The sequence below is a fragment of the Strongylocentrotus purpuratus genome, unplaced genomic scaffold (assembly GCF_000002235.5).
Source record: "Strongylocentrotus purpuratus isolate Spur 01 unplaced genomic scaffold, Spur_5.0 spur5_scaffold_8, whole genome shotgun sequence".
Lineage (NCBI taxonomy): Eukaryota > Metazoa > Echinodermata > Echinoidea > Camarodonta > Strongylocentrotidae > Strongylocentrotus > Strongylocentrotus purpuratus.
The window spans coordinates 26,712,155-26,726,855 of NW_022145614.1; the positions used below are offsets into that span (position 1 = coordinate 26,712,155).

Consider the following 14,701-nt stretch of genomic DNA (forward strand, 5'->3'; position numbering starts at 1 on the left):
GCTTCTCTGATTTTTCTGCTCTCTAGATTTTTTAGTTAGATTTGTTTGCTATTAAGGTTGGATTTCCCTTTGCTTCATAAGGTTATACATGCACTGTTCACTTTTTTTTACATCTAATAGAACAATGAATGAAATAGTGAAAACTAATATTTGACATTTCAAAGAAAATTAAAGATAATTTTGTTTCAGAAACATTCTGGTGGTCAAGAAGGATTACAGTCATATCGATCTGTGCTTTTTCACACAATTTTCATTATGATGAGAAGAAAAAAATTATCATTTACATCAAGTAAAATTATGTCAGTTTATATGCTATAAATTCACATATCGTATTAATTGAAATTAAATTCTCCATGACACTAGTCTTGCCTCAAGAAGAATTTCACTTGGGATCTGGGATGATACCTTGAAATCTCACAACCCTGAGAGCCTGAACGAAGCTCTAATGTACAGCTGGGCAATTCCAAGGTAACGGAAGGACACTCAGACAAGATTTTTGAACTTCAGGTTCATACTAAAAGAACTGTTTTATTAGTATAAGATGTGAAACAGTACAGATATAATACCTATATAAGTGCCTTTAATTCTCCCAAAAAAAATTGTCATTATAGTTAAGTAGTTTAAGAATGTGCATATTAATTATCTCGGTAATGGAAGGACATAAAAATGGACATGGTTTTTCCAGTTAATTAGTGTTTATCCAAACTTTGTGAAGTTGATGAAGCTTTCCACTTGACTGAAACACATTTTGTTCCCCATAGTTTTATACATACTAATAAAACATTTCTTTTAGTATGAACCTGAAGTTCAAAAATCTTGTCTGAGTGTCCTTCCGTTACCGTGGAATTGCCCAGCTGAAGAGAGCCTAAAGTATCCTTCAATTTGCATTGAATTACTCACAGGCTTTTTTCTATCTTTGAATGATCCCATCATTTCTGTAAAGCAAGTGTATTTCCATACAGATAATCCATACATCCTGAAATTGGACATTATGTACAACCATAGATTCTAGATAATGAATCCCAGAAACTCTCTGTGTTGAAACAAATCTCACTTTCGAGACAGAATTGCTCGTTTGTAAAATCAATAAGGGATTCATCTGAATTTGGACTCTTTTAGAGCTGCTTCAAATAACAATTTAGCAATTTGCCTATTCATCATAATATGAATACACAGTCAAAGTTATCAAATACTATCTATTCATGATTATCTACCTAAATCATAACTTAAATAAATACTTTTAATTAAGCATTTATTAAATACTTTTAAATGAGCTTTTATTTTGGTTGCGAATCCTGGCCCGATTAGTTACATTACACACTGTAGCTGCATAATATTCTAATGACAAACACAGATAAATGAACAATATAAAAGGGTGTCCACTTACTCCTAAGCACATACACAAGGAATGTGTCGTTGACCGCTACGAGGTTTCCAAAGTAGTATTTCGCCTCCCATTCATAGTTGACTACAGGGGTGATCTTCACCTGAAGATACAAAGAAACGGTTTGTAAGTTGACAGGGTCAGAATACATGTATCTGCTCACGGTTTAGAATGCAGAAAGGTATTTTTTTTTTTACCACTGTAAACAGTTATCTTTTTGTCTGAACTGAATAGCATCCAATGAATAGAAAAGTTTCAAAACCATACTAGTTCTAAAAAGTACCATCTTTTGTCAAATATTAATAATGGTAGTAGTAATATTAACAACAAAAACATCAACAACAACAACAACAACAATCATCATCATCATCATCACTTCCGGTATGGGTGTCACATATTTAACAATGTTTCTGTTTATTACAAAGCAGCGTTTTAAAGCCCATCTACACTAGTTTGGCCAGGGGGATTAGGCCTCACTGACAGGTGGTTATCTCATCAAATCAGCTCTCAATTAACATAAGAAAAAGAGGATCATGGGGGACCAACAGGCACCGATTAGGCATTGTTTGCTATATAGAGGGAGAGTTGAGTTCTGTTGCACAGGGCGCTACACAAAATAATTTTTTGTGAGATAATGAAAAACTGTCTGTCAAATTTGAAAGTACATACAATTTAAATGACAAAATCATCTTTGTTTGATCAAAATCGGTTCAGAGATGAAAATATTGTGTACCACCACAAATATTAGATAATTTGAACCAGCCGTTGAAAGCCATTGAAAAAACAAAATAGCGCCTTTTACGTTGTATTTCAGCCAATGCCGATGTTGGCTTTTTTGTTGGCTTTTTCGTGTTGGTTATATTACGCACAATCGGCCGGCCAAGTATTGTTATTATTAATTAATTAATTAATTAACGGACACCATATTTTTTTTTAAAGTGGAGCTGAATTGGTATGATCGAATTGGCTAAATTTCACACATTTTGGGGTCTAAAATTACCTTCTTAGCAATTTTAGGTCCTAAAAGGGCACTAGAAATGTCATAAATAAGAATAAGAGCAATAACCATGCACTTTAAAGGCATTCACGATCTGAAAACAGAACTCAACTATACCTTTAAATGTCATTCAAAAACCCTCAAATATCTCACCTTACTGCTTCCTGGGATGGAGCTTTCAACACATGAAGCCCTGCTAGGTGTTATGTCCACTTCACGGCCATACATAGGAACTGACCCTCCACGGTCATCACCTTCTAGGACACTGTAGTACAAAGAAAAACCATTTAGGACAGATTCAGTAATATAATAATAATCTGGATTTATGTTGCCCTTTATATGATATACTGTCTTTAAGCGCTTTACAGATATTATTATCCCGGTCATCAGCTTCATTCTTGCACAATGTGCACCATCTCCACTCCCTGGGGAGTATTCCTATTACATGGTCACCATGAGGGCATATGGCAATTAGTTACTAACACAAAGGCTTTCGTCATCCTACAAGATCCCCATTTCTCTCCTGGGTACTGCCTTGCCAAAGGACATTAGTGTTGTGTCAGGGATGGAATCCATGACCTTTGCATTTCAAGTCAAGTACTTAAACCACTTGACTACCACACCTACAGTACTGATTGGATATGTAATTGCACTTCATACTAGCTTAAGGGCTTAGAATGATAATCCTACTATGTCTACATAATCTCCACTTCCCCAAACTAAGACATCTATTCTCCTGTTATATTCAGTTTAAACGAGGGGGGATGTCATAGGACATGATGTACACTGTATCTGGGTATAAGACTTCATACGTAAACAATTCTACATGTAGGTGTGACCCGAGATACCAGGAATAGTTTCAATAGCGAAAAAACAATAAATTATGCATTTGTGTGTATATGTAGATCCACATAGGGACAAACTCAGCCATGGCCATCAGGATGAATGGTCCACAAACATGCATGTATATAAATGAAAGTGCTCTATTAACAGTATATAAAGGCTAGATCATTTGTGTACTCAAAAACAAATTCTTGGCTTGCCCTTCACTCTAACTGCCCTCGGTTATTTGGCAAGTTCTTTTCTCAAAGTCATTCCTTGGCATGTAGTGTCAAATGCTTACAAATGTGAATCTAAGCAGAAGTACATGCATAATGCAGTTTGACTGAGATGCTATAGAAATGCCAGATATGATACTGAAGGCATGATACCTCTAGATAGCAGTTGCATTTTTTTTTCCTTCCAAGTGGCGTTTCATATCATGATATCACAAATCCTTGAGAAAAAAATTAATCCAGTTGTTCCATTGTGATCTCAGGTAAAGTACGGCTCCCAAATAAATTACATCCATAACAACCATATCCATCTTAACCCGCTGGAGACAATTTCAAATCAAAGTTATCTTGGGATACTTTTCCATGGGTGAGAAAAGTTGAAATTGTTAGAAACAGCTGTGCCAAGAGGTGCCCTGCTTGATGAAACGTTCAGTGGAGCACCTCTGTTGACGAGGTGGCTCTAAGATTGTACATGTACCAAACATGATATTTACATACATGTACATCTCAAGAATACAATACAACATCACACCACCCCATGTTGCCATAGCAACCGGCTTGCTGAGGAGGAATCAACAGTTAAAAGATGCTGAATGTGAAGGAAACTAAAATATCCATCTGAATCAGTCTTATCAAAACAATCTAATTTAGGAGTATCTGTACCCAAACATATACAATTCAATACAACAACAACGAATCACCAGCTAAACAATAAAGAAAGTTATACTGAATATGACAATAGAGAAATTTACAGTGATATAAACATCAGCAAACATACATGTATTCTCTTTTCAAATCACTTTGTTTTATCCTGAGAATACATGACAATTAAAATCAAATAGAAGAAAATTAAAAGATCAGCCTACAGCGTTGGCTAAAAAGATGTATCATGTACCTGCGGCTGCTTACACCTGATTTGCGGAACGGTTTTGGCACGGCAAGATATTCCCGCACAAGTTTAAGCACTGTGGACAGAATGTGGAACCTGTGTGATGGCATCGTGATCACTTGCTCCAACTCATTTTGACAGCTTGTACATGTACATATTTCGCAACATGCCACATGAGTCATCACTCTGGAAATATCTCTCAGTCTCTCTCTCTCTCTCTCCCTATCAATCCCCTCCCATACTTAAATCTCCATTTATTACTTTTCTATCTCACTCTATCTATCCCCACTTAACAATGTAATATACCTCTTTGTGTGTCTTACTGTCATTCTCCCTCTTTGGCCTTTTTGTCTCCCTGTAAATTGTTTCTATCTTGCTTCTAGCTCCCTCCAGACTTTTTGTTTTTGTTTTTGTTTTTTGTATTATGTCTTATAAGTTATGGCCCCTCCTCTTCTCTTTCCCTCCCTCTTGAACTGGATCACAGTCTATATATAACTTTCTGCCTCTCACTCTTTCTCTTTGCTGCCCCTCCATCCTCCCCTCCACCCCCCCCCCCCTCTCTCTCTCTCTCTCTCTCTCTCCCTTTCTCTCCTATAAAATCTGTGTCTCCCCATCTTTCCCTCCACTCTGTTTCTGTCCGTCTCTGTCTCCGTCTCCCTGTCTCTTCCCTATTCTTTCCCTTTTCCACTATCTCCCTCTCTCTCTCTGTTTCTCCATCTCTCCTCTCTCCCTTCCCCATCTCTCTCTATTTCTCTCTCATACACATACTTTCCCTCTCTCCATTAATTTCCCCCTCTCTCTCTCTCTCTCTCTCTCTCTCTTTCCCTATCTTTCCCTTTCTCTCTGTTTATAAAATCTGTGTCTCTCCCTCCACTCTGTTTCTTGTCTGACTCTGTCTTTCTGTTCTTCCCTTTTCCACTATCTCCCTTTCTGTTTGTTTCTCAAGCTCTCCTCCCTTCCTTCCCCATCTCTCTCTAGTTCTCTCTCATACACATACTTTCCCTCTCTCCATTAATTTCTCCCCCTCTCTCTCTCTCTCTCTCTCTCTCTCTCTTTCCCTTTCTCTCTATTTATAAAATCTGTGTCTCTCCCTCCACTCTGTTTTTTGTCTGACTCTGTCTTTCTGTTCCTCCACTCTGTTTCTTGTCTGACTCTGTCTTTCTGTTCTTCCCTTTTCCATTATCTCCCTTTCTGTTTGTTTCTCCAGCTCTCCTCTCTCCCTTCCCCATCTCTCTCTATTTCGCTCCCATACATGTACACACCTACTTTCCCTCTCTCCTTTAATTTCTCTCTCTGACTCTCTCTTAGTCTCTTACCTACATAACCTCATTCATTGCATCAGGGAATCATTCAAAAAGAGCCAGCTTAAGAATATGGCTAAGAATAAACTCTTTTAAGGAAAATCAAAATCCTTTCAAGCCTTGAGAATCATCTCAAATTGATAAGCAATTCTGACAGCTACATGTATGTACATGTACATGCCAGAGGGAAGGGAGGAGATCGGGAAGAGATCGTAAGGGAACGGTGTCTGGCCACAATTGATCATGCCATTGTTTGTCACACAATGTTTTGTAGTTCCCATCACATTTTAATGCCAAACACATTATCTCTCCTTCTCTCGAGAGTTAAGGCCTATGATTTAATCTCACGCTCTCTCCCTCTCTTCCTTTTCTAATGATGCTTCCGTTCCAATTATGCACATAATTAGATGAAATCATCTTCATGTCAACTTACAAATAAGTAACTCCCTGGTTCAATGACAGAATCATGTCAAAATCTATCATCAACAAGGCTTCTTGAAGGGTCCTTTATGACTCATTAGAACACAACTGCATGCACTACAGTACTACCACCCTGAGGATTTGACAATCAAGGCCTTCATCTTCCACTCTTACGCAAATTATTTGCGATTGACATCAATCGCAACTGTGAACATGTACATGAGAGATCGGAGACTGCAAGCTTGCGATTGATTAGAGGACTTGCAATATCGCAACTCTTTGTAAGGCGGGGCCCAGGTAGTTCAAATTTACAAAATCCAGGCCTCCTCTACATTATCATAATTATCATCAGATATCAACTAATTATTTGTCTCTAAAAAGACTGAAACCAAACCCTAAACTGCCTCAATGCTTTTGGAATATATGATACATACACACTGTAACTGTGACAAAAGTCGACTGCTGCAATTCAATTTTTGTTCTGTAATGACAAGTAGTTAACAAAAGGCTGCTGAAATGGCAATGTAAATGTTCTTGTACACGAATAGAGATATCTCACTCAAATAATCAAAATTTTAATTTGAGCACAACAATTTGACTTCATCATTCCGAATAGGTGCAAGGTATCTTGGCCTGTGCCAATGTATGCACGTCGGATGTACCTAATGCAAGCACGTCAATATGTACCTAAATTTCCTCTCATATTACAAGTGGTTGCTACATACATCTAATGAGAAGGAATTAAGAATATAACACTGCCACACCCCTGATTTGAATTAGGCCTGCAAGTCTCAGGGAGAGTTTTTTCTAATACCCATTTCAAGTTCATGCTAGTCTTCCCTCTAGACTACAGTTTTCACAACAAATTTCACAAACCCAAGGAAAATGAAGGCAACTGCTTGCTTACCATTGTCTACAGCTGGGGATAACTCCCATCTCAAACTCACTTGGAAAATGAAGAGTATGTCTGCACTCAAGGAATATCATTTATAAAGTAAGCCTACCGGTACTTGATTTTAGAAGCCCCTGGTGCATGTAGACTGTGAGCATACTGATGAAGTGTTAGTTTGTTAGTCTATTGCAGCACATTGATGTCTAATTGAAGATTTAATTAATCATGAGGCTTACATGATTTCCCATAAATACACCACACAGAGTTTTGACGACAGGATATTCCCAATTACAATACATGTAGCAAATCACTGAAATGTCTTCAAACACATGGATCTCATTTATGCAATTAGAGATATCAATTTTTAACCAAACCTATTTTGTTCCCTAATAGAGTAAGAAATGGATATTTTCAAAATAGGAAAAGCCACAAAAAAATATTTTTCAATATTTCAATGTACAGTATATATCTGTGACTCTGTTGTTGAAATGTGATTGAGCCACAACTTAAGAGCTACGGTAATTGGCAAATGCTGATGATACAGAGATTATACCATTACATCAACGACTCTTAATTTATGGAGATAATGTTCTCAGCTAATTATAGGTTTCATGCATTAAGAGCACGTCGCTGTCTTTTTTTTAAAGCACTTCACTAAATCTTACAATTTCACACACTCCCTAATTGATATCACACATATCCAAATCTATCACTAACAGATTGTGCAACACGTGCTCCGGCAGCAATTTTTGCACACTGAATTCCTAAACTAGCAGATTAGTACAATTCTTTACCATTCACTACACCTATAAAAATAAAATGATTGCAGCCCTAACCCTATTGACGAAACAAAGCCAAGAGCATACATGTATCATATATGTCAGATCATTACTTCCACCATCAAAATTCTATACCCTATGCAGTATGCACTTGAAAATCTTAAAGAAAAGAGTTTCTAAAAAAAATGTTTTAATAGCAAATGCTTTTGAGTGTCTGTTTGTTATACCCGACTGCTATTATAGCATGTGTATGCTTGTAAGTAAGCAACCAGCGTACCTGGTAATGAGGATCAATGCCTTTTAATACCAAAAGGCACTACCATATTTGCCGGCGTAAAGGCCGCAGTATTTTTGGAAGAGAAAATATCAAAAAGTCAGAGTGCGGCCTTTGCGGCGAAAGAGTAAAAAAAGAAAAAAAATTGCAAGTCAAAACCATGAAAGACAGCACAAATTTGTACATATATGGGACAACAATGAAAGGTGATGGACATTTCTATAATAACAGTCTAGAATAACACATGTCAATCTCCTAAATAAAATTCATAACTTACCAACCAAACTCTACTGGTAGATCTAGATTTAAGTTTTTGCCATAGCTAAAGCAATCTCAATTTTCTCAGCTCGCGCGAGCAAAGCTATGGCGCAATCTCAATCTTCTCAGCTCGCGCGAGCAAAGCTATGGCACAATCTCAATCTTCTCAGCTCAGGCGAGCAAAGCTATGGCGCAATACACAAGGGAAGCAATACATGAGAGAAAGCTGCAGAAGAAAGCATCAGAGTCGGGATAGCCGAGCGGTCTAAGGCGGTGGTTTCGGGTCCCAATCTACATTTGTACGCAAGAGTTCGAATCCCGCCTTCGACAATTTTTTTTTTTTTTTATGTCAAAATCGGGGGTGCGGCCTATGCGGCGCTGCGGCCTTATCGCCGGCAAATACGGTATTGCATCGACTTGGTTTCCAACCCGGGACCTCTCGATTACAAGACCACTGCTCTACCACTGAGCCATTGCGCCTCAAATCTACAAGTACATGCAAAGTCCATGAGCTGTTCCAATATACAGAGAACATACAAATGAAAATGTGTGTGTTTATTTCTTACAGAATTGATAAATACTCACATGCTTTGTGCGACTTTCTTATCCAGGGAGATCATGTCCTCCATTGCTGTGGCATCTGGTAGTAGGCTCTGTTATAGACAGAGATAAGCATGGATTATATGCATGTACAGCAGGGGGGGGGGGGCATTTCACAAAGCGTGTTTTAAATGACAAGTAACAAAAATCAGTGACAAATCTGTTGATATCCAATCAGAAGCAAGGATTTCAGTAGCTTTTAACACAAATTGCCATTTGTCACTGATGACAAGTTTTGTGAAACACCCCCCTGATCATTCCATGGGGTTGGAGCATTTTTGTGACATATCTGAAGTGAGAAACTATGGTATAAGGTCTTCCATCAAACATCATAACGCCTGCTCAAACTGAGTTTAGCATAAAAAGCATGAGCAATTATGATTAGAAGAACTTAAGCTTCATGTTGAATCAATATTACATGTACCCAAAGTTTGTGTAATGTTTTATGAATGTGATGTCCATGTACTGTATGTAATGCTGCTAAAAAAAAAAAAAACTACTAAGCAAAGATTTTAAAGAGAAGTAACTGAAATAGCAACGATTCTGGCAGGGCTGAGGGTACTTCCATATTCACTGCATAAAAATCTTTAAAGTTGATACTCTAAGACAATCCCAAATACTGAGATAATTACATAAATAGAAAGCTTTTAACCCCCATAATAACACCAAATGGTGTCCACCCGACAAAACAAGTTTAGAATAATGAATTTATTCGAGTAAACTCTACCAAAATATCTAAGTCTGAAACCCGGAAGTGCACGTAGAGTCGGGCCTCTATCCGTGACGTCACGAACGGGACTCATGGGCTCAGTGAGAGTGAATGGCAGTGATATCCCTACGTAAATGCTATCCTGTCAGAGCTTAGATTTGTTGTTGTTAAGGATCTTTGATGGATTTTCTGTTTTCATTTGAATGAAGAATAACGAAGCAACATTTTCCAGTTGCTGATTCCTCATATTCACCTATTTGGTAGAGATTTAAGACGAGTTTACTGCTTAGGAATTAAAGTTAAATCGTGCATGTATGAATATAGGCGGATGCATTATATATTGTCATCAGATAAGGTACAGGAGCAGTTTTGTAAAACGAATAGGTCTAGAACTATGATACTTATCATAGATGTGTGTGACTGCCTCAAAAAAGGATACAGTACCAGTTAAACATTTTATGTTGTAAAATATCAAACTTGAACGAGATCATGCAAGCGCGCTTCCTCTATAATATTTTGGCGAGTGATGCGGCTCTTGCATGAACGTTCGTGAAGTGAGCAGAATCGGGAAGTAAGACCAATTAAGCCGCTGCTCTAGGCGCTGCTTGCTTGTGATGGAACGTACGTGCGCTAGTTATATGTTTATCGGCAATTGCAAGAGAATGAAAGCGACGTTGCCAGCTAAGAAAAACAACTAACAAAGACTTGCTCCTGACTACCGGTGTCAGAATTGGTAGATGAAGGATCTTCAGGGCCAAGGAAGGCGAAAAACATGGGAAAAAGGAAGAAGAAACCATCGGGAGATCGCTGTATGGTAATGAACTGTGCATGGGTAGACAGCTACTGATCACTCCGTGCCTGGGCCGATTTCAACACCAAAACAAAAATTACATGGTGAAAATATCGACTAATAGCACATCGTTGGCATGTATATGTCATAATTTTTAAAAGGGGAATTGATATTAATACTATAAAGTACTAGGGGAAGGTAAAGAATTGTACATAGAATTATGATTTATTAGACTTTTCAGCCTTTGAAACAAAAATATGCAGAAAATCGTATCACTCTGCACATGTTTGCTATGGAACATCCGGGTACGTGAATATACTCTTTCCCGGACGTGAGGTCATAAATAGTAGACCAGCGCCGTGACTGATTTTCTATGCAAAGAGAGGCGGATATTTTCGACATTTCAATTGAGGATTTCAAGTAGACAGAATTTTTTTGTGATATACTAATTAATTGAAAAACTTAAAAATAACATATACTTGCCGTAGGTAACAGATTAAGGGACATTTATTTGCTTAGTGTATCAACTTTAAAGTAGCAGTGCAAAGATTTTGTAGAATATTTGTAGGTTCTTGCTACAAAAAGGAATTCAGTGATACTCAAAAATTACATTTCAGATGATTCTGCATGTATATTAATAAGCAACAATTTCATATTTTATGAAGTTTTGCTACTATTGTAACTCAACTTCTCATAACCAAAAAGAGAGTTCTGTTAACTTCGTTCATTTGCAGTACCGGTAGGCTAAATGCTTAACTGACTCTAAACAGACAAAATGATCAAATGATTTGTTTTTTAATGTCAATGTTACTATGTAACATACCTGTACCTTGGCAGATTGGCTTGGTGTCGCATTCATGACAGCTGGGTCACTTCTGTATTTTAAAAAATGTATTAAAAAGTAATAAAATCAATCATGAAAAATAAGAAGAGGTAGCATATGAACACTACATATTTACACAAACATAAGTATGCATACATGATAATAGAGTAAGAAATAGTAAATGCAATCCGAACTGCGATGAAAAGGAAAAATAATTCTTCCAATAATATTAATGAAGCGTAATACTTTATGTAGATTTATTTCATTTTGTTATATTTATCATGAATGGAGGAAATTAGTAGGTTATGCAATATTATTGCTTGATATGGAAACGGTCAATATGTCTAAGCAATTTCACATTCCCCCCCCCCTACCCCTGTATTCATTCACTCTGGTGTTGTTGTGGTAGTGGTGGTTGTTGATAATATTGTTGCTTTTGTTGCTATTCCAAGAATTGTACGCTAAGACTTTCCTGTAATAGTGAATATCTGTTGGGTCATTACGTAATCCGTCAGATACAATCAACGATCTGGGGAATTCCATAATTATGTAAACCAGAAAAGAGACAGGAAGAAGGGTTTGAATGTACATGTAGTCCCTAATTATACCCAGTTTCTGCCTTAATGCACACATTGCATAGAAATTGTTTAAAATCTAGGATTGGTTTCTATTAACTTCATGTAGTTCATGCTGTACAATCACAGGGATTTGAAAAACAGATGAGATGTTGGAAATAATATTGCCACTTTGCCAGTGATATTCGTTTGTCTCGCAATGTATGGTCATTGGTCAACAAGGGATCTAAAAGATCACAATGTTTCGTGCGCCGCTCGACACTTCCTTGGTCCTGAGATCCCTTGTTGACCATACATTGCGAGACAAACGAATATCACTAGCGATATAATTTCCGATACTATATCCGCAATGTGTAATATGTATTTAGCATAAGATAAGATATTATTCATAAATGTGATGTATTTCTTTAATGTAAAAAGAAATACCATTATTACTACACTCTCACCTGCTAGCTTGGGATGACGATTCTGCATAAAAAAGAAATATGGAAGAAAAAAAAAAGGGGAAATATAGAATTATGAGTTTGAAATGAAACTTTCGCTGCAAATTTAGCCCTCTTGCCAGGTTGATTTATAAATTAACTTGGGAAAAGTACACTTCTTCTTCTGTTTAATCAAAGAGCATTTTCTCTTCACACTAAAATGAAACTACATGTGAATAAGAGAGTGTAAACTTTTTTGACTGAATTCTGAAGAAAATTTTTTTTTGGTCTGATCGACATTGAGAACAGCTCCCTCTATCAGCAAATTTTTTACAATCCAAGAATAAGGACTAATTATGAGATCACGAATTTTTCGCACTACTGCTATTTATATACAGATCATGACAAATCCTGGAACAAATTCTTGCTAAAACAGTTGCCTAAGGGCTAAGGTCCTGGGGCAACCAGAAAAGACTGAAGGGAATCAAATAAACTAAAGTGAATCAAACAGGATGATTTGGTTGCCCATTGAGTAACTTTGGCAACCAAAAATCATCAGGAAAACAATACACATAATCCTATATCAAACTGGACGAGAGACAGGCGCTAACCAAAAATGTTAAATTTGATGCATTGTCAGGTGATTTTTTTCTAAATTTGCCCTGGAAACATCTGCTGCAGCCTTCATTGGATGAAAGATAGAGGGTTACGGTACTGGATTAGGCAGCAGTAGTTCTAGAAGAATAATTGTTGAGTCTTTGGGACTTGGGAGGCTTGGATGCTATGCGCATCACAATTTTATTTTCTCCTTTTTTTTTTAGGGGGGTGGGGGCTTGAAGAAATGGGGTAGCCCTCCCCCCTCCGTTAACAAAACAAAAACAAAAAAATTCTAGAACTGCAACTGGGGCTAGTAAGAGCTCAGGTTGATTTCAGGTTTCAGCCTCAGGATAAGTTTAAAATACACACTTCATGTAAAAATAAGATTCTTAGGAACATAGCTTTGGTTTTAATGTTTGAAGTAAAGAATCTGCGACATACATATAGCTCTGGTTAAACATTTGTAAGAAGGAATTCTCGCTACCCTAAATAGGTACGAAAATCTCGAAATTCGCGAGACGAGGTAATTTTCACTCTCTCGGGTCGTCACTACAACTTCCAGTATAGAGTCCCATCCCGCTGGCGCTAGCGCCTGTGTTCGCTGTGCAGAGTTTTCACGCACGCTAAAATCAGGGTTCTTACGCTTGGAATCATGAGCCCAGCACTGTGCAGCCTCACAAAAGAAAACCATCGTCACTGATGTCAAAAGACGCAAAAAACAACGAATGAAATGTTCAAATAAACGTTGAAATATTTGCGAAAAAAAAACAAGACCGAGCAGACGACATATTCGGTGCATACACGTTGTGTGGCGACGGCGTTTTACGTTTGCGCTATCGCGCCTAGTAATATAGCGCCTGCACAGGAAGCTGTAATGTCGAAAAGCTATCCCATAATGCAATGCGCGTTTTCAGGATTTTCCCCGGATCTCGGCAGAATCGCTATTTGGGGTAGCGAGAATTGAGAAAGTGTTACCTACAGAACAGTTATCGCTCGAGCAGGTGATGAACAAGCCCTCCACTACTGTATATTCTATAGACTATAGATGTTCTTGAAGTTGAAAGGTTGTACAAACATGCTTCAGACACAATAACTCCAAAGTACAATTTCCTAAACTAGCCGAATTCATCACTTCAACATTGAACTAATGCAATACCTCAATCACCCTGAACCAAACAATACTTCAACCTAAGCCTAAACCTAACCTCACAGATCCCAAGATATTTCATAGACATGATCATATTAGTTGAACTTTCTACAGAAAAACTGTTGCCTTTTAATTATTTTTACTTCATTAATCTCCCTCTTGCTCACAAAAGGGGATAGTTTGAGGAAGTCAAAAGAAATTATCAACCTAAACCAGGTCAATCAGACATAATGTTCTCTGTCAAACCTCAATAACTTTTTCTTTATCTGGATTTGTCATTTCTGAAACTAGACTATTCAGTAATGAAGACAAAAATGCTAAAAGCATTTAAAGATAAACTTGAGTTCTGGTAAAAAAAGAAAATGAATTCTCACAGAATCTAACAAAACTTACACTGAATGTTCAAGATTACAAATAAATGTCATGTGCTAAACAATTTTGGAAGAAAATGTATACTGGCTGAGTAATGAGCATAGAAAGATAAGGAAATCGGGGGAGTACTAGCCCCGACACCATTTGTGTTGTCCCATATACATCTTTCGGTGTAAGTGATTGTTACTTTACCAAGACTCTGCAAAATTTATGATGATTTTGATGACTCCAGAACCTTGCATTACACACCATTACTTACATGCTATATGATCAACTTTTCTGATCCATTCCACACCTTTTCTTTCACAATGCAATCGCATTACCAGAACTCAAGTTTATCTTTAACTTGCAGCTGCATAAAGACAAAACTAAAATTCCAATGCTAAACATTTAAAAAAAAATAGATCTAAATTCTAA

General features: G+C 37.3%; 1 protein-coding gene across 3 annotated transcripts in view; it reads right to left on the reverse strand.

Moving 5' to 3' along the window:
- LOC579162 (enhancer of mRNA-decapping protein 4) overlaps positions 1-14,701 on the reverse strand; it is a 42,621-nt gene that overhangs the window by 26,721 nt on the left and 1,199 nt on the right. For 2 of the 3 annotated variants that reach the window (XM_030975216.1, XM_030975214.1), the window contains exons 2-6: positions 12,193-12,214; positions 11,172-11,223; positions 8,835-8,902; positions 2,535-2,646; positions 1,388-1,487 (exon numbers count right to left, since the gene is read on the reverse strand). In XM_030975216.1, the coding sequence (XP_030831076.1) occupies positions 1,388-1,487; positions 2,535-2,646; positions 8,835-8,902; positions 11,172-11,223; positions 12,193-12,214 (354 nt within the window). The remainder of the gene's footprint in view (positions 1-1,387; positions 1,488-2,534; positions 2,647-8,834; positions 8,903-11,171; positions 11,224-12,192; positions 12,215-14,701) is intronic. The other variant, XM_030975215.1, reaches the window with a different exon arrangement.